Source organism: Fonsecaea monophora (genome assembly GCF_001642475.1).
Source record: "Fonsecaea monophora strain CBS 269.37 chromosome Unknown Scaff116, whole genome shotgun sequence".
In the NCBI taxonomy this organism is placed as follows: Eukaryota; Fungi; Ascomycota; class Eurotiomycetes; order Chaetothyriales; family Herpotrichiellaceae; genus Fonsecaea; species Fonsecaea monophora.
The window spans coordinates 79,653-99,197 of NW_019174047.1; the positions used below are offsets into that span (position 1 = coordinate 79,653).

General features: G+C 51.6%; 6 protein-coding genes across 6 annotated transcripts; 3 read left to right on the top strand and 3 right to left on the bottom strand.

The window, feature by feature from the left end:
• Positions 1-1,043: 1,043 nt before the first annotated feature.
• AYO21_10326 (glutamate decarboxylase) lies at positions 1,044-2,798 on the top strand (the record flags this gene model as incomplete). Its single annotated transcript, XM_022660247.1, has 4 exons — positions 1,044-1,315; positions 1,375-1,402; positions 1,462-2,627; positions 2,684-2,798. 4 exons carry the CDS (start codon positions 1,044-1,046, stop codon positions 2,796-2,798), a joined length of 1,581 nt encoding a protein of 526 aa, XP_022507470.1.
• A 647-nt stretch (positions 2,799-3,445) lies between these two features.
• Positions 3,446-3,961, top strand: AYO21_10327 (hypothetical protein; the record flags this gene model as incomplete). The annotated part of the gene is made up of 3 exons (XM_022660248.1): positions 3,446-3,571; positions 3,713-3,762; positions 3,832-3,961. 3 exons carry the CDS (start codon positions 3,446-3,448, stop codon positions 3,959-3,961), a joined length of 306 nt encoding a protein of 101 aa, XP_022507471.1.
• Positions 3,962-4,101: 140 nt separating this feature from the next.
• Positions 4,102-5,115, bottom strand: AYO21_10328 (hypothetical protein; the record flags this gene model as incomplete). The annotated part of the gene is made up of 1 exon (XM_022660249.1): positions 4,102-5,115. One exon carries the CDS (start codon positions 5,113-5,115, stop codon positions 4,102-4,104), a length of 1,014 nt encoding a protein of 337 aa, XP_022507472.1.
• A 722-nt stretch (positions 5,116-5,837) lies between these two features.
• Positions 5,838-7,220, top strand: AYO21_10329 (hypothetical protein; the record flags this gene model as incomplete). The annotated part of the gene is made up of 1 exon (XM_022660250.1): positions 5,838-7,220. The coding sequence occupies one exon, from the start codon at positions 5,838-5,840 to the stop codon at positions 7,218-7,220; it is 1,383 nt and encodes a 460-aa protein (XP_022507473.1).
• A 1,842-nt stretch (positions 7,221-9,062) lies between these two features.
• On the bottom strand, positions 9,063-10,199 carry AYO21_10330 (hypothetical protein; the record flags this gene model as incomplete). Its single annotated transcript, XM_022660251.1, has 1 exon — positions 9,063-10,199. One exon carries the CDS (start codon positions 10,197-10,199, stop codon positions 9,063-9,065), a length of 1,137 nt encoding a protein of 378 aa, XP_022507474.1.
• Positions 10,200-12,727: 2,528 nt separating this feature from the next.
• Positions 12,728-15,429, bottom strand: AYO21_10331 (hypothetical protein; the record flags this gene model as incomplete). The annotated part of the gene is made up of 4 exons (XM_022660252.1): positions 12,728-13,092; positions 13,141-15,101; positions 15,161-15,328; positions 15,416-15,429. 4 exons carry the CDS (start codon positions 15,427-15,429, stop codon positions 12,728-12,730), a joined length of 2,508 nt encoding a protein of 835 aa, XP_022507475.1.
• Positions 15,430-19,545: the final 4,116 nt, after the last annotated feature.

Consider the following 19,545-nt stretch of genomic DNA (forward strand, 5'->3'; position numbering starts at 1 on the left):
TCGTAACGACTATGCGACTGTACCACTTGATTAGCTATTATGCCACGCACATTAAATCGATGACCACTTGAACAGCCTCCGAGCTTATTGGCCGATCACATTGAGCGCTCGGTGTTCAAAACATGGCAAAATTGGAGGGGCGGGAGGATGAACAGGCCATGGTGCCAGAGATCAAGCGAGGCACCTGGATCGGAAGGAAGTCGCTAGGAGCTACTGCATCTGAGCAAGGGTCGAGGAGGGATGAACAACCAAGCAATGTCAAGCTCGCTAGGTCCCGTGGGTGTAGCTGTGGTCGAGGATGATCTTTGGGTATCATTAGGCCTGATTGATTGTCCTGTGGAAAAAGAGGGGCGCAGGAGGAAGAGGAGGAGGAGGGCACGAGGGGTGTGTATCTCATGAGCGAGCGCTCCCAATTTTCTGGCAGCACCTGAAATGTGGTGACACCGCAGACACCTAATTGGGCTCCATTAAGGACTTAGTCAGGTAGCCTAACTACCTAGGTACAAAGCTCGGTCAGTACCTGGGCGTGCTGAGCTTGTTGGCTCGCTGTCCCCGCCTTGTACGCGTTTCTTCTACTCCACCCCACTGTGCACACCACCTTTTCCATCCAATTGTCACCCAAATTGTAGGAACTTGCTCTCATCATCCCATCCGTCTCTCAGTCATCTGCAGAGACGACCCGAACTTCCCTGGAGCTACCAGAGCTTCGTCATGCCCTGACGACAGTTCAGGAATGCGATGAGAGCCTGAGCTTCCTGCTCATCCAATCATCGAACCTGTCACTTCTTGTTTCTTGCATCTCAGCTGCGTTGTCGACCCCAGCTGCCAGAACAGAATCCTGCACAGCTTGACTGTCTCTTTCGCTCGTCAATCCTCGATTGTCTTTTCTTCTTCCTCACCGCTTTGCCTACTGTCGAACGGTACATTGCTAGTTATAACCACGACAGTTTTCCTTTCCTCCCAATACTCTCCATCCTTTCCTCATCTCCATATTACATCTTTCCTTCGAGACTTTGTTCCTCTCAGAGAAACTAGAAACCAACATGGTTCACCTAGCCCAAGTGACGAGTGATCCTAACAAAGGCCACCGTAGTGAATTCGGACCCCCAAAACGTCGGGCTTCAGTGGTTCCTGGCCTCGAGCACATCTCTCTCGAACCTCCCGGGGAAGATGAGTTCTCCACTTCTGTTTACGGTTCCCGCTTTGCTGCGGAGGATCTCCCCTCCCACGAGATCCCTGAGAAGGAGATGCCAAAAGAGATCGCATATCGTATGATCAAAGACGAGCTTAGTCTTGACGGCAACCCTATGTTGAAGTGAGTTGTTGAACAGCCACGAAGCTCCAAGGTTGAAGTTGACAAGACTCTGTCACTAGCTTGGCCAGCTTTGTCACAACATTCATGGTACGTTTCCCGATGCCACTTTATGTAAACTTGAGCGCCGACTTACCGTCTGTAATCAGGAAGATGAAGCCGAGAAGCTCATGACCGATGCCTTTTCCAAGAACTTCATTGACTACGAGGAATACCCCCAGTCGGCCGAGATTCAAAACCGGTGTGTCAACATGATTGCACGTCTCTTCAACGCCCCCGAGACTGAAGGCGGGAAGAACGCAATGGGAACCTCCACAATCGGGTCAAGCGAGGCCATCATGCTGGCTGTCCTTGCCATGAAGAAGAGGTGGGCAAACAAGCGTAAAGCCGAAGGGAAGGATTTCTCAAGACCCAACCTGGTCATGAACAGCGCTGTCCAGGTGTGCTGGGAAAAGGCGGCTCGGTACTTTGACGTTGAGGAGAAATACGTGTACTGTACCGAGGACCGCTATGTCATTGACCCAGAAGAGGCTGTCAACCTGATCGACGAGAATACGATCGGCATTTGTACGATTCTCGGGCTGACCTATACTGGCGAGTACGAGGACACCCAAATGATCAACGACCTGCTCGTGGAGAGAGATATTGACTGCCCGATTCACGTGGATGCAGCATCCGGCGGCTTTGTCGCTCCATTCGTCAATCCCAACCTGGTCTGGGACTTCCGCCTGGAGAAGGTTGTCAGCATCAATGTCTCCGGTCACAAATATGGTTTGGTCTACCCTGGTGTCGGCTGGGTTGTCTGGAGATCACCCGAGTACTTGCCCAAAGAACTCGTCTTCAACATCAACTATCTCGGCGCCGACCAGGCTTCTTTTACCTTGAACTTCAGCAAAGGAGCTAGCCACGTCATTGGCCAGTACTATCAAATGATCCGACTTGGCAAGAGAGGTTATCGTAGTATCATGCTCAATCTCACACGCACCTCAGACTATTTGGCTGCTCAGCTCAGAGCCCTAGGGTTCATCATCATGTCCCCCGGTGGAGGCCGATCCCTTCCCGTGGTTGCATTCCGTCTTGACCCGGACAATGAGCAGATGTTTGACGAATTTGCCATTGCCCACCAGCTTCGAGAACGTGGATGGATTATCCCTGCCTACACAATGGCCCCTCACAGCGAGAGCCTCAAATTGATGCGTGTTGTGGTCCGCGAAGACTTCAGCAAGCAGCGCTGCGATGCCCTGGTCACCGATATTAAGATGGCACTGCAAGTGCTTGGAGAGATGGACAAGAAGACCATGGAGCGTTACCAAGAGTACGTTGTACCCTCTAACCTCGTTTTGCCTTTCCAGGTATCCTGACCATTGGCAGACACGTGAAGAAGCATCACACTAAGACTGGAAGAAACGGTCGCAATGTCGCGGCTTACAAAGACGAGAATCACTCTCTGCAGGGCAAACATGGGAAGACGCATGCTATCTGCTAGTTGATTCCTTAGGCCAATCTTCCGTACCCCTGGAGAAGAATGTGCCTGGACAAATCAACTCTCTCTCTCTCTCTCTCTTTGGGGTGGAGAAAACAGCAGCGAGATGATTTCATGATTGGATAAAGACCTAAAAAATGTCATAGTGAAAATGTGCGGCACCACATCTGGGATCTTGCCAACTAGGAGCCAAATGTCGATGCACGCCTTTAAAAGTCCCTGCGAACCATTTGTTGTAAGCTGCATCTCGTGCTTTGAGTCGCGTTGAAATTGTCAACATCGGCCGGCCAATTGAGAGTTGGCGTTACCAGTTTTGGTAACAAAACATTAACGTGGCCATTGATTGGTCGATGATCGAGGGCGGCACAGTCTTCCATCCACCGCAGAGCATGTGATGACGCTTCCTTCAATATTGCCATTGTATGATCTCGTCGGTGACGAGGAGCTAGACTTGATCGCAGTCAATGACGCAATGTTATCATTCTGTGTCACCGGCTGTCTGCATACTGTCACCATCTAATGCCCATCTTACTAGGCCTGACTTCTTTCATCTACCAAATACTTACATACCTGATACAGCGTTAGCAAATCGTGGAAACTGTTGACTACTTACTTTTCTCTACCCCTGACAGCTTAGTCTACGAGCAAAGATGACGCCCAACATCACCAAGGGTCAGACCGACACCTCCAAGTTCATGGGACAAGGACCCACGTCCAAGGAGGAACACCCACACAATAACCCCGTCATGCAGTACAATCCTGCCCCGGGTGCTAAGGTGAGTCAATGATAAAAAGAGGTGGAAATGTGGCTGGACGCTTTTCTCGCGTCGTTTGATCCGATGCTTCCCTCTCTCCTGTTCCTCCAAGTCCAGAGTCTTCAATTGCTGTACTGACAGTGCCATTTCTATTTGCTATAGGCCCCGATGCTGAGCGCTGAGGGTTCGGTCGGCAAGCAATTCACGGCAAAGTGAGTGAATCACGCTGGGTTCGCAGCCTCTTGAGCGATGCAAACCTCTAACATTTGACAAAAATCCAGTGGTGCGATTGGTGGCACAGCACAAAAGATTGGAGGTCCGTTGGATCAGAATGGAATGGTTGGGGGCATGTTCAAAGAAGACGGCGCGATTGGCGGGACTGTGAACAAGATTGCCGGTGGGAAATCATAAATTGCAAACGACAAAGCGAGAATCGACGACGCGGCAACGTTCGAGGTTATCTGTGTAAATATATCTGGCGTCAAAGGTGTATAGACTCAGAGAATGGTGGTGCCGATGGCATGCCTCCAGTGTCGCCTGGCACGGCAGCTTCATGGGAAATAAACCATGCCATGAGCGCCCTGACACAAATTTGAGGATTTGCTCCGCTCCGTGTCCACCACAAGCTCCTTGAGAACCTCCATTCCTGACATCTTGATCACGGACACTGTCCCAGCGAGGATATTCGCGGTGAATCCGAGCTCGCCATCTGCAGAAGCACGCAGAGTTAATGGCATGCCCCCTATCTTGGTCGCGCCAACCAGGGTGTGTGAGTCCGGATCATACACTGCCAGCCTTCCCTCTATGGCCGAGCCATCAGGAGACAGATACTCGCCCACAAGAATCTTTCCGTTCCCTGTAACATATGTTGATTGGGCCGGGTAGTCCAATGGAATCCTGGAAACGATCTTGTCCGTCGCAGTGTCGATGACCAGAACTTCGGGGTTCTCTTGAGCCTTGCCCAACTGAGTGCCGGGTGTTGGAAAGTAGGCATGTTTACCGTCAAGGGAGATGGAACACTCCTCTGTTCCCTTAGGCGTTTCGATCCTGCCAATCATCTGTTGGTTCTCCAAGTCAAGGACCGAGATGAAAGGCGCTGTTTTGTTACAGGTGAAGGCCTTTTTGCCGTCAGGGGTCACCACGAACCAATGCGTCTTGGTCGAGCTCCCGACTTGTTTGATGACTTTGCGAGTTTCGAGGTCGATCCCAACTATTCCTCCGCTCGACCCGGTTTCGTGCACCTCATAGCTGTACCACAGGATGTCTCTCTCTGCGTCAAGAACTAGACCATGAGGACCAAGTGCCGGCTTTGTTTCAATAACATCGATCACCTCTTTCTTGTCCGGGTCAATAACCGAGATCTGGTGGCCATTGTCTCCGTGAGACCAGAAGTGTCCATGATGGTAGGCGTGGCTGCAGTACATGACCTTTCGCTTGCCATCAAACACCAGCTCATGCGGTTCTGGGATGAGGTCTGGCATGTATGCAGTCCTCTCGCCCGACCTAAGGTCGAAAAAACTGATCGAACTGCCAGATTGGCTAACAACAGCCAACGTTCCGGACATGATGCGAATCGATTGGATGGACAAAGGGTCGAAATCTTACAAAAGTGAGGTAGAGCTCCAAGGTCTGTTTGATAGGAGGCCCTGGAGCCATGTTGCCCGTCATTTATATCGGTAAGACTTGCACTGGCATTGTGTTCCCATCTGATCCATGCTCCAGCATTGTTACTTCGGCCGAAGCGGTGTCACCTCGCTTGTATCGCTTTGGAGAGAAATCTTCGCAGGGTCGTCCAGGTACTATCTCCGATTCGTCGCTTCTCGGCCGAACCATCCTATAGCAGAGTAGGAGAAATGTATCCAGTATGGCTTGGTGAGATGAGAGTTTTCTGTATCGTGCGAGGGTTCGAGGCTAGGTAGACTTGACGTCCATTGAAAAATGAACGCAGGAAGGTGTTAAGATTAAGGCGGCGGGGCATTCCAAGAAATTCCCGCTTCACGATTCCACCAGAGTAAAAGCGGCATCCGATCTCTTATTGGCGGAGTTGAGGATCTGCGGTTTCCTCGCCCAACTCATTCCCTTACTCCCTCCCCACCATTTCTATTTCAATGTACGGAAGCACTGTACGAGGTATGCGCTCTGTCTCAATCACCACCACCACTACAACCATTGCTGCTGGCCGCCATCTGGTCAGGAGTTGGACTACCACCGCCTCGTCTTCACCACTGCCCAGTGTGCCCTCAATGTCTCTGCCCCCTACCTATCCCGACTAGATACCCTTAAAGCCATGGCGGGATATAAAGAAGGCCAAAGACTCGTCCTCCTCGACCTCCCAGATGAGGTCCTCGCAGAAATTGTCGAGTGGCTACCAACGCGTCATATCAAGGGCAACGCAGTCAAGGCTTTTCGCGCGACATGCAGTGAGGCATTCCGTGTATGTGATCCTCTTTGGTGGAGACATCTCTCGATCCATTGTCTCTCGAAATGCAGCCGAATCAAGGAATTTCTGAGTCGCCATCCGCGCCGGTATCTCTATGTCCGGGTCCTGGAATTTGGGCCGGACTACCGAGATTTGGCAGAAACGGATAACTTCCACCAAGAGTTGGCAGCGATTGCCTCGCTATGCCCCAACCTGGAACATTTGTGCATCCAGCAATGCAATACCCTGGCAATTTTGGCCCTCAGGAACCAGGTCATGGTATGGGAAACAGAACTGGCTTCTCAGTTTGGATCGTTCAATTTCGACAAGCTGCGATACTGCTATGCCACGCTTTGGCTCTTGCGACCCAGACTACAACGGCCATTGATTCTACCTCTGCTGGGTGCGCGGCGACTTGTCGACCTGACCCTCGAATGCTCCGATCTTCGTCAACTCGGACTGGATTCCATTCCCATGCACTCCACAGCTCTTGAGAGGCTCAGGCTTTCCATGTGTCGGCTCGACCAGCCCACCCTCGCCGCCATTCTTGGTATTCCTCGCTCGCTGGCTACGTTTGAAATCACTCCGCAGGTTCATCACAACTACGATCGTTCCACTGAAGTAGAAGGTTATCGCCTCCTTCTGCAAGCTGTGGAGCTCCTCATCCGCTCTCAGCCAAATCTAATATCTCTTGGACTGACATTCCGGGACGGTTCGAGGTTCGAGTCTGGGGTATTGAATGATTTATTCGACTTTTCCCGGTTGAGCTCGCTCAAGAAGCTCACCATCCACGCAACGAACACCAGTGCTTTCAGACCGTATAGACAGGGCCTTGTGGCCGATTTCTTGTGGTGCCCGATGAATGCCCTCGATAAGCTGCCTGCTAGCCTCAAGGACATCTTTCTCGTGTCTGAGACAGAAGACATCGACCTGGATGGGTTGTCGGAAGCCCTGCTCGAACAGCGCACCGCGGGGAAGAGCCTTCCTGCCTCACTGCGGCTATATTGTGATGTAGAGATGGTCCACGAACAGATCTTCACAGAGACGGAGCAGCATGAAGACGATACAAGTCCTCGAGCCATCGACATTCTCATGATGCAGCTTTCGTTTGTTCAGGTCAAGTATTCGAAGCAATGGGCCGTGATTGACCGAGAGGGAAGAGTTCCGCGTGTTTACAATTACCTCGAATCGCTAGAAGCGAACAAAACAGCCGACGGCGTCAGCGTCAAACGATCGCTAGAACAATCCTAACTCGGTTGAGCTGGAAGCGCGCGCTCTGATAGAACCTACGGATTTTTTAATCCATCGCGTTGGTTGACTTTACCAGGTGCCACATGAGATGAACAGTTTGGGCACGGCTGCACTAGATGTGTGAAAGGCTACGAGGGTGGTCAAGTTATCGCCATCACGAACACAGAGTTTTATGACCTTGGTGAAAACACTGGCGCTCAAAACGAAGTGGATGGCAAAGTCGCATTCGGAATCGATATACTTAAGCCGGACTGCTACGAACAAACTGCTACGAACAAACTGCTACGAACAAACTGCTACGAACAAACTGCTACGAACAAACTGCTACGAACAAACTGCTACGAACAAACTGCTACGAATGAACTGCTACGAAGAAATCATGGGGGGTTTATGTCGCTACAAAAACAGTCTCTTTGGGCACACCCTGCAGCACTTTCAGGTCGAAACACATTCTTCTTCTTATATGCGTTTTGTCGGTGACCAAGACGAATGTCATCCTAGCCTGACGATTGTTAGAATCTGGCTTGCTCGGTGCTGGGAAGAGGCAGGGTGCATCTCGAGCTGGAGTTCAAACAACAGGATGATCGGGAAAAGCCGCAGCCAGGGGCTTTATGATTATAGCCCCAATAGTAGTGATGCATTATATTAATGATTAGTGGTAGATATATGCCCTCTCCTTGGGGGAACAAGGGGGAAAGTGCTTCGAATTAGCTATCTCGGTATGTTCTCGATAAGTGTAAGTCTATCATCCTCGTCTTTGTTGTTTGGTAAAGTAATCACTCAGCACGGAGGATTTCAACGGCGCGACAGACTCGATCGTGTATATTGCTTACTCGTTTTCTCCCAGGCTTTCTTCCCCATGAAATCTTTTCTCCCTGGGACGTTAGTCTCCAGCTCTCCAGCTCTCCAGATCGATATGTGGTATGTACAGCGTAAAAATAGAACGGGGCCACCAGGGGGGATATGGGTAACGTGTGAGGATCCATGTAGCCTATCGGCCTATCTAGGGCCTTACGCCTCTGCGGAGCAAACCTCCGTGACGAACGAGTATCTCGCGAGTATCAAGTGAGAGAATCTGTCTTTTGCACCAAAAGAACATACAGTACGGCGCTAACGGTTTCGCAGGCTCTATTGGATGCAGAGAATATCTAATGTTAGCCTTTCTGACCCCTTTTTCAAAAGTAGGATATGTATGAACAAGGTTAAGAGCTGGTGTCTAGACCGGACGAAAGGCTAACAGGGGGAAGAGCACAGGGAGGGGAGAGACATCGGACCCTGCATTGTTTAGTGCTGGGAGACTTTGCGCGAAAGTTCAGAAACTGTGTGTGAACCCTTTTTGTGCGGCATATGCAAGGGGAGGGAGGAGGTATGGGGTGCAGGGGGTGACCAGGGGGAAAAGAGAACATGGCGAATCACCTGCACACCATGTCGTTATCGTCTCGACTCTTGTCGGGTAGACGCGGTAGGGGTGCAGTAGGAGGGGTCTTGTGGAAATTTTTGCACAGCCACACCATGAAGCATATGCACGTTGTCGATCACTTCTCTATGTCGGCGGGGCGGCGACTGTTCTCGACCTACCTCTGGATCGCGGTATGCTTTGGACGGGGCTCTGTCGACATCGATCACTTCACTCACGGTAGTTGGAAGAAAGTCCCTGTGCTGGATGTGAGAAGCGTACCGCCAGCCGAAACCGGCAGGGACTGCACATGTGAAGTTTCCCTTTCTTCACTTTTTGTCACATATCTCATATCTGCCTCACCGTTGCACGCGGAAAGCTGCCCTTTTGTAGCCATCCCAAATGCCCTCCATACCAACTCTGGCTACTCTCCTAGCGCACGCCACTCAATACGATCGCGGTGGCCCAACCCCGGGCGCTGAGAGTAGCACCTTTGTCAACAGTCGTTCCAACGCTTCAGTACTCGCTTTTAAGTCTAGGGCGGCTTTGTCCTCCTCAGTGACGTCGAGGCCACGTGTCTCCAGCACCCTACTCTTACGCAGCCACTCATTTGTGTCTGTTAGAACTCTTGATATTGACATGTTCACGTCGGACACTGTCTCCTTGTCGTCCTCCACAATAGTCTCCCACAGGGACACAAAGAATGGCTCCATTGTCTCCGAAGGAGTCTTGGTGCGAAGGTTGATGTTGTACAATCTGATATCGGCGACTCTTTGATTCAGTCGCAGCTCTCGATTCTGGAGGAAGAGGTGTACATGCTCTAGCTTGATTTGAATCTCTTCCGAAAGCGGGCGACTCCTGGTCGACGAGCGCAGCGTGTTGATGAGTTGTTTGTAGCGTGTGAGATTTCGAGACGCCTGGTCGGCCAGGGCCTTGACAGTCTTCAGATCGAGTTCAGTCGGCATCCCTGGTTGCGGAGAAGGGGATCGCGGGTTGGGTCGAGGAGAAGTGTTGTAGCCTTGTGGTCTCGAATAGGAGTATGAAGAACGGTGATTGGACTGGCCCTCGCGAGGCTGGTGGCGTGAAGCATCCTCTGGCCTTGATGTGCTTGAAGCCCTCGGCCTTGGGTCACTGTCGTTTGTGGAGCGGGCGGACGACCCATAGTAGCTGTTGTATGCGGAACCTGCCGCAGAGTCACGATAGTCGTTCCAGGAATTGGCGTTGGGTCTTGTCTTGGGGCTATATCCTGGGTGAGCAGATTGTCGACCGGGCGGTGAGTCGTGGTGATGGAAGCCGCTATGGGATTGATCCCGGTGAGTCTGGGCTCTTGATCCTGTCTGATCTTTGCCATGACGATGAGGGTTTTGTGTCTTCTGGTTAGCTGTGTTGTGGCACTTTCGGTCATACTTTGCACGAGTGGTAGGATCTCTAAGGACTTCCCATGCTGTCTGGATTTGGATAAAAGTCTCCTGGGATCCTCCTTTATCAGGATGAGCTTGGAGAACTAGTTTGTTGTAAGATGCTTTGATCTGTTGGTAAGTAGCGTCACAAGAGACACCAAGCACTGAATAATGGTTCACCATTTTGCTTCGCCGTAGAACTGATGGGTGTTTGTCGACAGTGATGGAACGGTGAAGCACAAAAGATGGCTGTGACAAAATACAAAACTTTTTATCTTCTAGTGATTTTGGACTTGTAGTGGGTGTGGCAGTATAGTGAGAGCGAAAGGAATGACTGAATTCACCAGTCCCAATTCTTACGTGGGAATCTATTGACCAGACCTTAAGTGAATGGGAGTTCAAAGAACACCATGAACAAACCGCAACGGCATTGTTCCTGGCTATTCATGCAACGCGAGGAGACAATGATAGAATCGAGGAACAAAACATGTGAGACGTCAAGCCTGGTTGACAAGAAAATTCAACAAAGAGAGGCGGCTTTGATGAAGCCAGTCGATGAAGAACAACCCACAGCTATTACTGCGTGACAAAGGGGTCGCCATGAGACTGTACTGTGATTGACAGAGAGCCTCCATAATCTCATACGAGAATGACAGCGCGGATAGCATGATTCCAAGGACTTGTAGAAACATTTAGGGGATAATGAGGCAGTTGGAGGTTGAGATAGAGAGTATATCGTGGCGTATGCATACACGTGACTACATGTGACTGTGGCGCCATATGTGGCGGTGCTTTGGAATACGCTTCTCAGTCATTACGTCATATGCCAGACTGTATCTGAACGCCACATCAACATCTCGTCCTTGTTTAAGCGTGTCAGCCCAACCCCGACAATCATCGACAATCATCGAGATGCTCACTCTCTAGCCATTATCTGTCAATGCTACGTTCTCAGACAAAAGACTCGCTCGCTTACTTCGGGCATGTCTCACGTCCTGATCATTTCCCCTATCTTATTAGCTTCTCAGTCTGTGCTGGCGACCGCTTCGTAGCCTTGAAAAATGTGGTGGCTGGGCGGTACTCTTTTTCTCATTTCCCCATCTCCTCAATACTGGACTATCTCTGCAGGCGAGTTGCGGAGTGCCAGCAGGAGAGGGCTCTTCGCTTATCAGTAAGCTCCTGATGGCATTTTCTCACGGGAGATTGGTAGCGGTGAAGATGGCACTTTTTCCAACTCCTCTCACTACTCCATCGGCAACTCTTCGATCCTAGCCGGACGTTAGCTCAGAGTATCGATGCAGCCAAGACCGTCCGGCCTCGGTCTCTTCATCCGGTTGGCCCCACTGCGACGTTTTCCCTGATCGTTTTCTTGTCCTGTATGGCTCTTGTCCCGCCGTTGAGGTCACGATCGCTGCTCTGCCTCACACTCGTGGCCACCGCCCCTAGTTCCGCTAGAGTCACCAGCGCCAAATTGCTTCGAACAATGGCCTGAGGCTGACGTGGCCCGCTCATCTCTCGTGAACCGAGCTATTCTTGACTCACTCGAGGGAGTCTAGATGATCAGAGTCTTTCAGACTTGAGTTGGTCAACAGCCAGGACGGCATCTGCATTGGTGTAGAGAGTGCATGCGAGTGCACTAGCCTCATGCATGTTCCAAGTACCGGATATCTCTAGACACCAGCCTAGCCGAGCAAAAGATCAGCTGGTCAGCTGATTTCTATCTTCGGAACCCATGATATGCCTGCTCAACTTGGCTATTCTTGCTGTCACTATTGCCTGAAACACTGCCACTGCCCGTGGCAGATAATCACTTCTTCCTTCGAATCTGGCCACACGGTCGTCATTCCCTCCACCATTTCCGACCTTGGAGATCCGGCTCTGGAACGTGGAGTCATTGGCAAACTGCCCGTGGTGCAAAAAGTGTTGTTGGTTCCTGCGTCTCCCCTCGCCCAGAATCCATGGGATGCCGTTCCTGCAGAACGGGAACCACTAAATTTTATCGGTCTGAGCCTCCCTTCGACCACCGCCCCTTGCAGCCTACCATCCATGCTGCATTTCAAAAATCCCCTCGTTGTTGTATGCGCTGGCGAAAACTTCGCCGTATTTGTCGAATCTCAAGACATAGATCCGACATCAAAAGTAGCCTATTGGCAAAGAATTGATGAGATCTCAGAGTTGAATTGTGTAATCAATTAGTTGGTCGATACATGGGTGTTGATAACGACCTCTAGTAGAAGTCACGCTTGGGTATCATTGTTTCCAACAAACGAAAAATCCAGTAATATGGGTATCTCGAAAAGTCATGTTTCTCGTGAAAAATAATGGTCGGACCTCGCTCGGGGACCCGTATATCATCCCTTCGTTCGAATCGTCCTTCGTTGTACTGAAGTGAAACAAAAGCATCAAAAAAAGAGTCGCAAGAAATCCAGTCGGAGAAATGACCGCAAGCCGTCCTCCATCCGTTGTTGCCAAATATACAATTCTCAGCAGGGGGTGTAGGCGGTCTAGAGCCCGAGTTCGGATACGGCATTTCGCCATTAAAAAGGGTATCAAGAAAGATCAACGGATTTGTTCGATGGCGTGAACCCGAACTCTGCTCCGAAGGTTGCCGCCGTAATGTATGTCGTGTTCGTGATGCAAAACAAATAGAATCAAGAAAGCCAGGGGGTATCTCATGCAATTTCCGGGTCCTGGGATTGGTGTACAAATCTTCAATAGTTCAACCACATTTCTAACGGGTCCGAGACAAGTGACTCCGTAAGTGGTAGCTCGCTGTCGACTACCACCTCTGTGGCTGCGGGTGCAATGAATTCTTGCTTTACCGGCTGATCAGCGTCGAGCGGTGTGAATTCAACAATCATGTCTTGTCCCTCGGGGAGTTCTCTGACGACGTCCTCGTCAACGATGATGCGGAGTCCGCGAGAATTGACGTGCGTGACCTGAGTAACTCTGTGAGGGTCGATCTGGAATTTTGCTGCAATGTTGTTGACCAGATCCTTGACGGTGCGCTGCAACAAGTATATTGCGCGGTAGTATTCTTTCGCTGCGTCTTTTTGGCGCACGTAAAAGCACGCAACTATGGCCTGATTAGAAGACGACTTTGGCGGTTGATTAGGACACTTACCTGGCCGAATGGGCCTTTCCACAGGAGGCCGATAGCTGCTATCCACATCAACAGCAAAGAGATCCGGTCCAGCAACAGATGCCTCTGCTGGTTTGAGGATCTTCACTGGTCTTGACCCAGAGTCACCTCCTTTATGATCGTAGCCGTACTCGCTTTCCCCCTCTTCCAGAATGGCGGTCTGTTGCAAGTCGGAAAATTTTCTCTTTGGGGTGGCCTGTGATGCAGAGCTCGAAGATGGTGAAGCAGGATTTGACGTGGGGGAATCAGATGCACTCTGTCTGGATTCCCATGTACCGGTCCGCACGATTTCTTTGCCTTCAGGATCATCTCCAGGAAGTTTGACCGGGTGGAGATCAGGATCATCTTCTGCATCACCACGCAGAAACAAAACACTGACAGGTCTTGTCGAAGAAAACATATCCTGCATGCTGACTAGCTTCATTTGAAGGTCTTCTTCCGCGGAAAATTTGACACCATCCGCTTCCGAGTCAACGGACCAAGTCCGTTTGTGTTTCACAACTTTTCCAGGTCTGGATGCTGATGCTTTTGCAATTGAACTGCTTCTCCTTCTCTTTCCGGCACTTCCCAGGCCTGCTTCAGCTTGGGCGATCTGTTGTTTGAGCTTGTCGATCGTTTTCTTTACATGCGCAACGTCATTCGATAGTTTGCGCTCTGCACCATGATCACGGAATAGCTTGACTTTTGAATAGCATACTTCTGGCTCGTTACTGGCGCTTGTCTGAGGGGTGAGCAATTCGGTCTTAGCACAAAGTCGAACCGGGATGCCTTTGACTCCTTTCGAATGGCTAAAGTCCGTGGACAGGAAATTGAAGCGGATTGATATGGAGCAATCGGGGCTTCCGTTAATGGAATTTGGGGACCAGGTGACGGCGAATCCATCGAATGAGGCTTTCTCGAGTAGAAGTTGGGGTTTCCGTAACTCGTCCTCCCCACCTGGATTCTGGTCCACGAATTCCACTGCCAAAAGTCTCCCACCTCGCTGATGCGCCTCATTCGATCCACGGCCTTCCTTCCATAGCTGCCAACATCCACCCGGTCGCGCCCGTTGCTGTTCGTCCTCAAAGGAAACTCGGACGTAAGTCCGATACTTGGGAACGGTGTTTTGTGGCATGGGAGGGGTGGTGTCCCATATTGACATGGTGTAAGCTTGGCCTTTGTTGAGATACGTAATAGGGATCTCATCCGCGTGCCGGACCATGGCAGTCGGAGCATTCAAGGTGGTGTGAAAGCGAAATCTGCCAACAAAATTAGAGGTTGTGTAGACGAACCCGGTAGATACTAACTTCTCCCCCGAGGGTAGGCTGGTCATAGCGACGCTTCCGGACATAGACTGTCGCGTCGGTTGATTGATGTTGGGCTGCTCAATGCCGATCTCGGCGTGCGTGGGGGTCGTCTTATGGGGAGTCTCGTCCATCGCGACATAGCCAGAGTCCTGATGCTGCAGGAACTGCTGAGGAGCGAATGTCTGTGGTTGCTGCGTAGGCACATGGATAGGAGGTTGCTGGGGATGGAAAGGATCCTGGAATGGGTGAGGTTGGTGCAGAAGATGGGGATTGAAGTGCTGGAGGTGCATCAACTGGTCCTGGGCGTGGAGCCCGTGGACAGAGTGCGGTAGTGATAGAGGGGTATTCATTCCCATACCGGGCGTGTGAAGATCGCCCGCCTGAGGGTGATAGAGAGTTCCAAAGCCACCAGGAGTGGGAGTGTAGTATCCCGGAGGTTGGTTGGCAAAGGCAGAGAAGGCATAAGAATTGGGATCCATGAGGGAAGGAGTAAACCGCCAGGCGTCGGAGAACGGTTTAGGAGTAGCATCCTGTTCCTTCACCTCAGGTGGCTGGCCTTCAAAGGCTCTGGAGAAATAGTCAGCGTTGTCGGCATGGTCGTCGCCTTGGCCTGAAGGGACGTGAGTTGGAGACATTGTATCAACGTTGGAGACGACACTTGAGACGGCCCAAGTGAAGGGACTGGTGGGTTCAAGTAAGACAAATCCAAAACATACCGCTGAGATGTCGACGGTTCATCTATGATAGCCTCGCTTAAAGTTGACGATCGGCGGGCAGCGCCGGCCTCCCCATGCAGAGCTGAAGAGGTCGACCCAGGCCCTACTTCGGGGAAATTCTGCTTGAAGGCCGCGTACAACTCCTCGTCTGGTTTCTGAGTATTGCGCCTGAGAAGGCGAAATGCACGTCAGTATTGTCGTGTCGGCTAGAGGACAAGAGATGAAACGGGTATAGATCCAAAGGCAAAGACTTACCGATTGCGAAACATTTGCAGCGGGGACAGCGTCTCAGGCTTTTGGACCAGGAGAGAATGAGGTCAAATCAAAGACATGGAGCCGGTCAGATGCGCGTCGAACGGTTTGAAAGAGCCGACCGCAGTCAGGCGGAGGGCATCAGTTCAATGGCGAGCGTGCTCGGACAAGATCTGATTGCAGGAGACCCAGGAATGTAAGAGGTTCGACGAAGTTGCTGCGCCCTGTTGCATGCGCGTTTCGTCAAGAGGTCTGATCGAGGATGGGGGCTGAACGGAGTTGTATCGAGATCGCTAGGGCAGACAGTGCTCTTGGGCGGAAGAAAGTGGGCTCTCGAGAGCAATATGAAGACAGGCGAGAGAATAAGAAGAAAAAGATAGACACCCAAAAAAGATCGACGGAGTGAACGGATGAGGTACGAGGGTTTGAGATGCAAGGACGCTTGGTGTGAGTTGTGTGTGAGGTGTGAGGTAGTAAGGTGCACGTACGAGTAGGACATAGGACGCGGTGGAGCGCAGTCTCGTCAAAATGAACGGACCGGGGGGGTGGTCATCACGATGTACTGGAGGGATGGGGCCTCGGAAGCAACAGCAGCGATGGAATTAGCCACAGCCATGGCACTCGGGACCATGATTAGCAGCCCTGATTGGGGGGCCGGGGCACCAGGATGGGCTTTGAAGGGTGCTAAGGATGAAGCAACAAGGGGTGGATACTTGAGGTTCTAGCGGCCCATGAACAAAAATTGGGATGAGATGTCGATTTGCTTCTCTGCGCAAAGAATGAAGCAGGTACGGGCCTCCGTTCAGCGTACTTGGTAAGGCAACATCGAAGCCCATGTTTAGCATGGAGCCTAATTCCCAAAGCCTAAACACGGGGGCTCCACTGCGATCCACCCAATGCGCCTAAAGCTCTGAACTGAGCCACGCCTACAAGGAATCAACTGGGGGTGGCCATTGGAGCACTGAACGGAGCTGCCACTTGGAACAGGCTTAGCGGCAGAGCCAGACGTGGCGTTCGGTAGGAGTCAGTGGCAGGCGGTGGCAGGGCGGTGGCATCACCAGTGGCACCTCAAGCTCACGGACACCCGCCCATGTCCACTACGTGGCTGGTTCGGGGTTTCTTTGTGGGTGACTTGCCCGTCACTCTTTGACGCTGACTGGCCAAATCTCCTGCGTTTCAGGCCAAGGGCCCGTCCATCATGCACCTCTAGCCACTTGCTCCTCTCTCACTTCTCTCCCACTCTCACAGTCTTCCCCCTCATTCCTCCTTCCTCAACTTGCCCTTGCTATCGTCGGCCTCATCTCCCTGTACCCTGTTGACTGGCTGTTTCTCGTTCAACACTTCACCTCCTCGAGCCAGGTTCATCCCTACCATGATACCGGAAGTTTGTGGCAGAAGTCTCTTCCTATGCAAGGTCCGGATGAATTGATCGACCTGATCGACCGCACAGCTGCACAGCCACACAGCCACACGTCCTCCCTCCCTTGGTGTGGCTTTTCAGCCTGTAGTCTCCTCGAGTGCTGTGGCTGCTCCCTTTGTGGCAAAAAAAAAAAATGGAAAATGGGCCGGATATTGCAGCCTGAGCAGCACGGAAGCGAGGAGAGAGGCGGCTTCGTCAGCAGCACATCTGCCGATGCCGGACATCCACCATACCAAGCAACCTGTGGCTTGCCCCCTCTCATTTTCCCATCTCTGTTTCCCATCTCGGTTGACAAAACCGCTCACCTTGAATTCCCCCATATTCCTCCATATTATTTTGCTGGAGCGAGATCACGGCGGACAGGTGAAACGCTCGTCAGTCATCCATCTTCAGCCACAGGCGAATTTTTGATCATCGCTATCATCATCATCAGATCGCTTATGCTAATCTATCGCTCTAGGAGGCATGAACTCTGTTGATCGCCCGCACGTGCCCCCGAAGATCAGCATTGCTTCCCTCCCGTCGATCATTCCTCTTTGTTGATTTCGCCCAGCAGCCGTCTTGAGAAGCAGGCCAATTACCGCCAACGACGCCACCATTGACTCATGGAGTAGTATTTCTCCTTCTCGGCTGGCCGCTTACACAGCGGTACAATACAGTACAGTAGTACACCACGAGGGACAAAAGGCCCTAATGATCAAGAGACTCTTCGCTGGTAGACTGATAACACAATTATCCACGGCTTCCCTATGAAACCTTAATCCGCATGACCATGGCAGGGTCTTCGACCGCCCAAGCACCGAAAGCTCCTACCACATCTATGCCCAATCTAATTCAAAACCCTCCTTTGGGGATGGAACAGCACCTGATAGAGCGGTCGATAGGCGGTCAGCCCCAACCCGCCCGCTGCGTAGCGCCCAGTAACTGAATCTCACGCTACAGTGCCTCAAGCAACACGGCCAAAATTCGTCACAATGCAGCTCCCGAAATTACATCATGTCTCTACACGCTGACCAACCACCGTGGCCGCGGCTTCTGCAACATGAAACAGAACGGGCACACGAAAAGAGAGGTTCATGATCAAGTGACCATTTGACAATCCCACAATGGATCTCACAAACTATTCGTCATTCTCCATGGCAAAGCCCGTCATACAACCAATCAGTCATCCTTGGGGCCATTGGAGAAACTCCCACATCCCAGCCTGTCATCCAACCCAACACCCAAGTGCTTCCTCCACAAGCATGTCCCCATCAGCTATCGCCTCAATCTCCGACTCGGATTTCCTGGCGCTGGCATTGGGAAGTGACCAGCAGCGTCCGAAAGATGATGAGGTCATTCCCATCAATCCGGCACGGAACGGCATCAACTCACGTTTCCAAGGTGCAACGAAGAATTATTACGGGTACGCATGTCGGCTAAAGGAAACAGCATCGATTTGAGTGGACTCTCAGAAAGACTGACCCCGGCAATCTCGATTCGAGACACTGGAACACGGGTGGAACAAATTTGGGCGGCACCACCATGAGGGAGGCCCATCTAAAAGTGGACGGGGGCACCAGATCGGTTCTTGGGAGGGCCTTACGGGACGCCCGCAGCCGAAACGAGCTGTAGCACAAAATTGGTGCCCCACCAACGTCTTTGTGCCGTGGAGACGCTATTCGCCATGCCGTTTTCCGTGGACAGCAATGCAAATTGGCCATAGAGTCCTTTGATCAAATGCCTCTTTTGGCACCTTAACGCCAACGAGGCACGTTTGGAGAATGATGAATGAAGGTTGAGATGATAGCACATGCGCACACTCACCTCGGAGTCTATCCCAGGAACCGGAGACAAAGAAAATTTCGTCTGGAAATTGCACAGGTGACTTTGAATATTCCCCGAAATACCAGGACCGGGGCTGTTGGTTTGGCAAATGAGCCCCGGACCAGTATTCTTGACGATATTCCAAAGCGACATTATACTAACATGGTTTGAGACTGCAGTTTTCTGGCCAGCCAGATTCACCTCCCCTGCACGGCAACGGTTTTCCATCAATCACATTTGGACATCGACCCCCTTGGTGAAGCCATCTGGACTGTAACGTTGCGTGCGCAAACGAGATGGGCAAGGACGCGCAAGACGAGTACGAGCTGAAGGTTCACGCCAAGGAGGGTACGAGCTCTAGAGCTTTTCAAATGAACCTCTGTGGTGCGACTGGACGCCACAAGCAATGCGCCACAAAACTTGAAAATCTTTCCGCAGGTGAAGAGATCGGCATGGATTTGACGTCGCCACTGTGGCTGGACACAGGGGTTCGGGCCATTCGTTCACAATATCCCACGAGTCTGGATGATGGCGCGGGAAGATATTGTACCACGCGTTCACAGGGACTTTTTACGAGATCCGAGGAACCTTCAGACAGTGGAGGATTGGTGAAAGGGAGAGGGTCTAGAAGAGTTCACTCCCGGGAGACCCTCAAACGGCTCCCGAATTCAAAACAGAACTAACCATTGCCAATCACGACGAGAGAAGGATGGGAACGCTTCCAAAGTCAGTAAGCGAACTTGTTGAAACCCTCAGGCCACTGTCGATTAAGTCTGCCGCCAGGAGGAGGAGGCGGTCGTTTGTTTGCTGACCCAGAAGCCTGCATTGGCTAGCCGCTTTCCGTGGATATCCTTGAGATTGGCGAAGGCAACGATTTCCTTCACCAAGGTCCTATCAGGCCGAGATT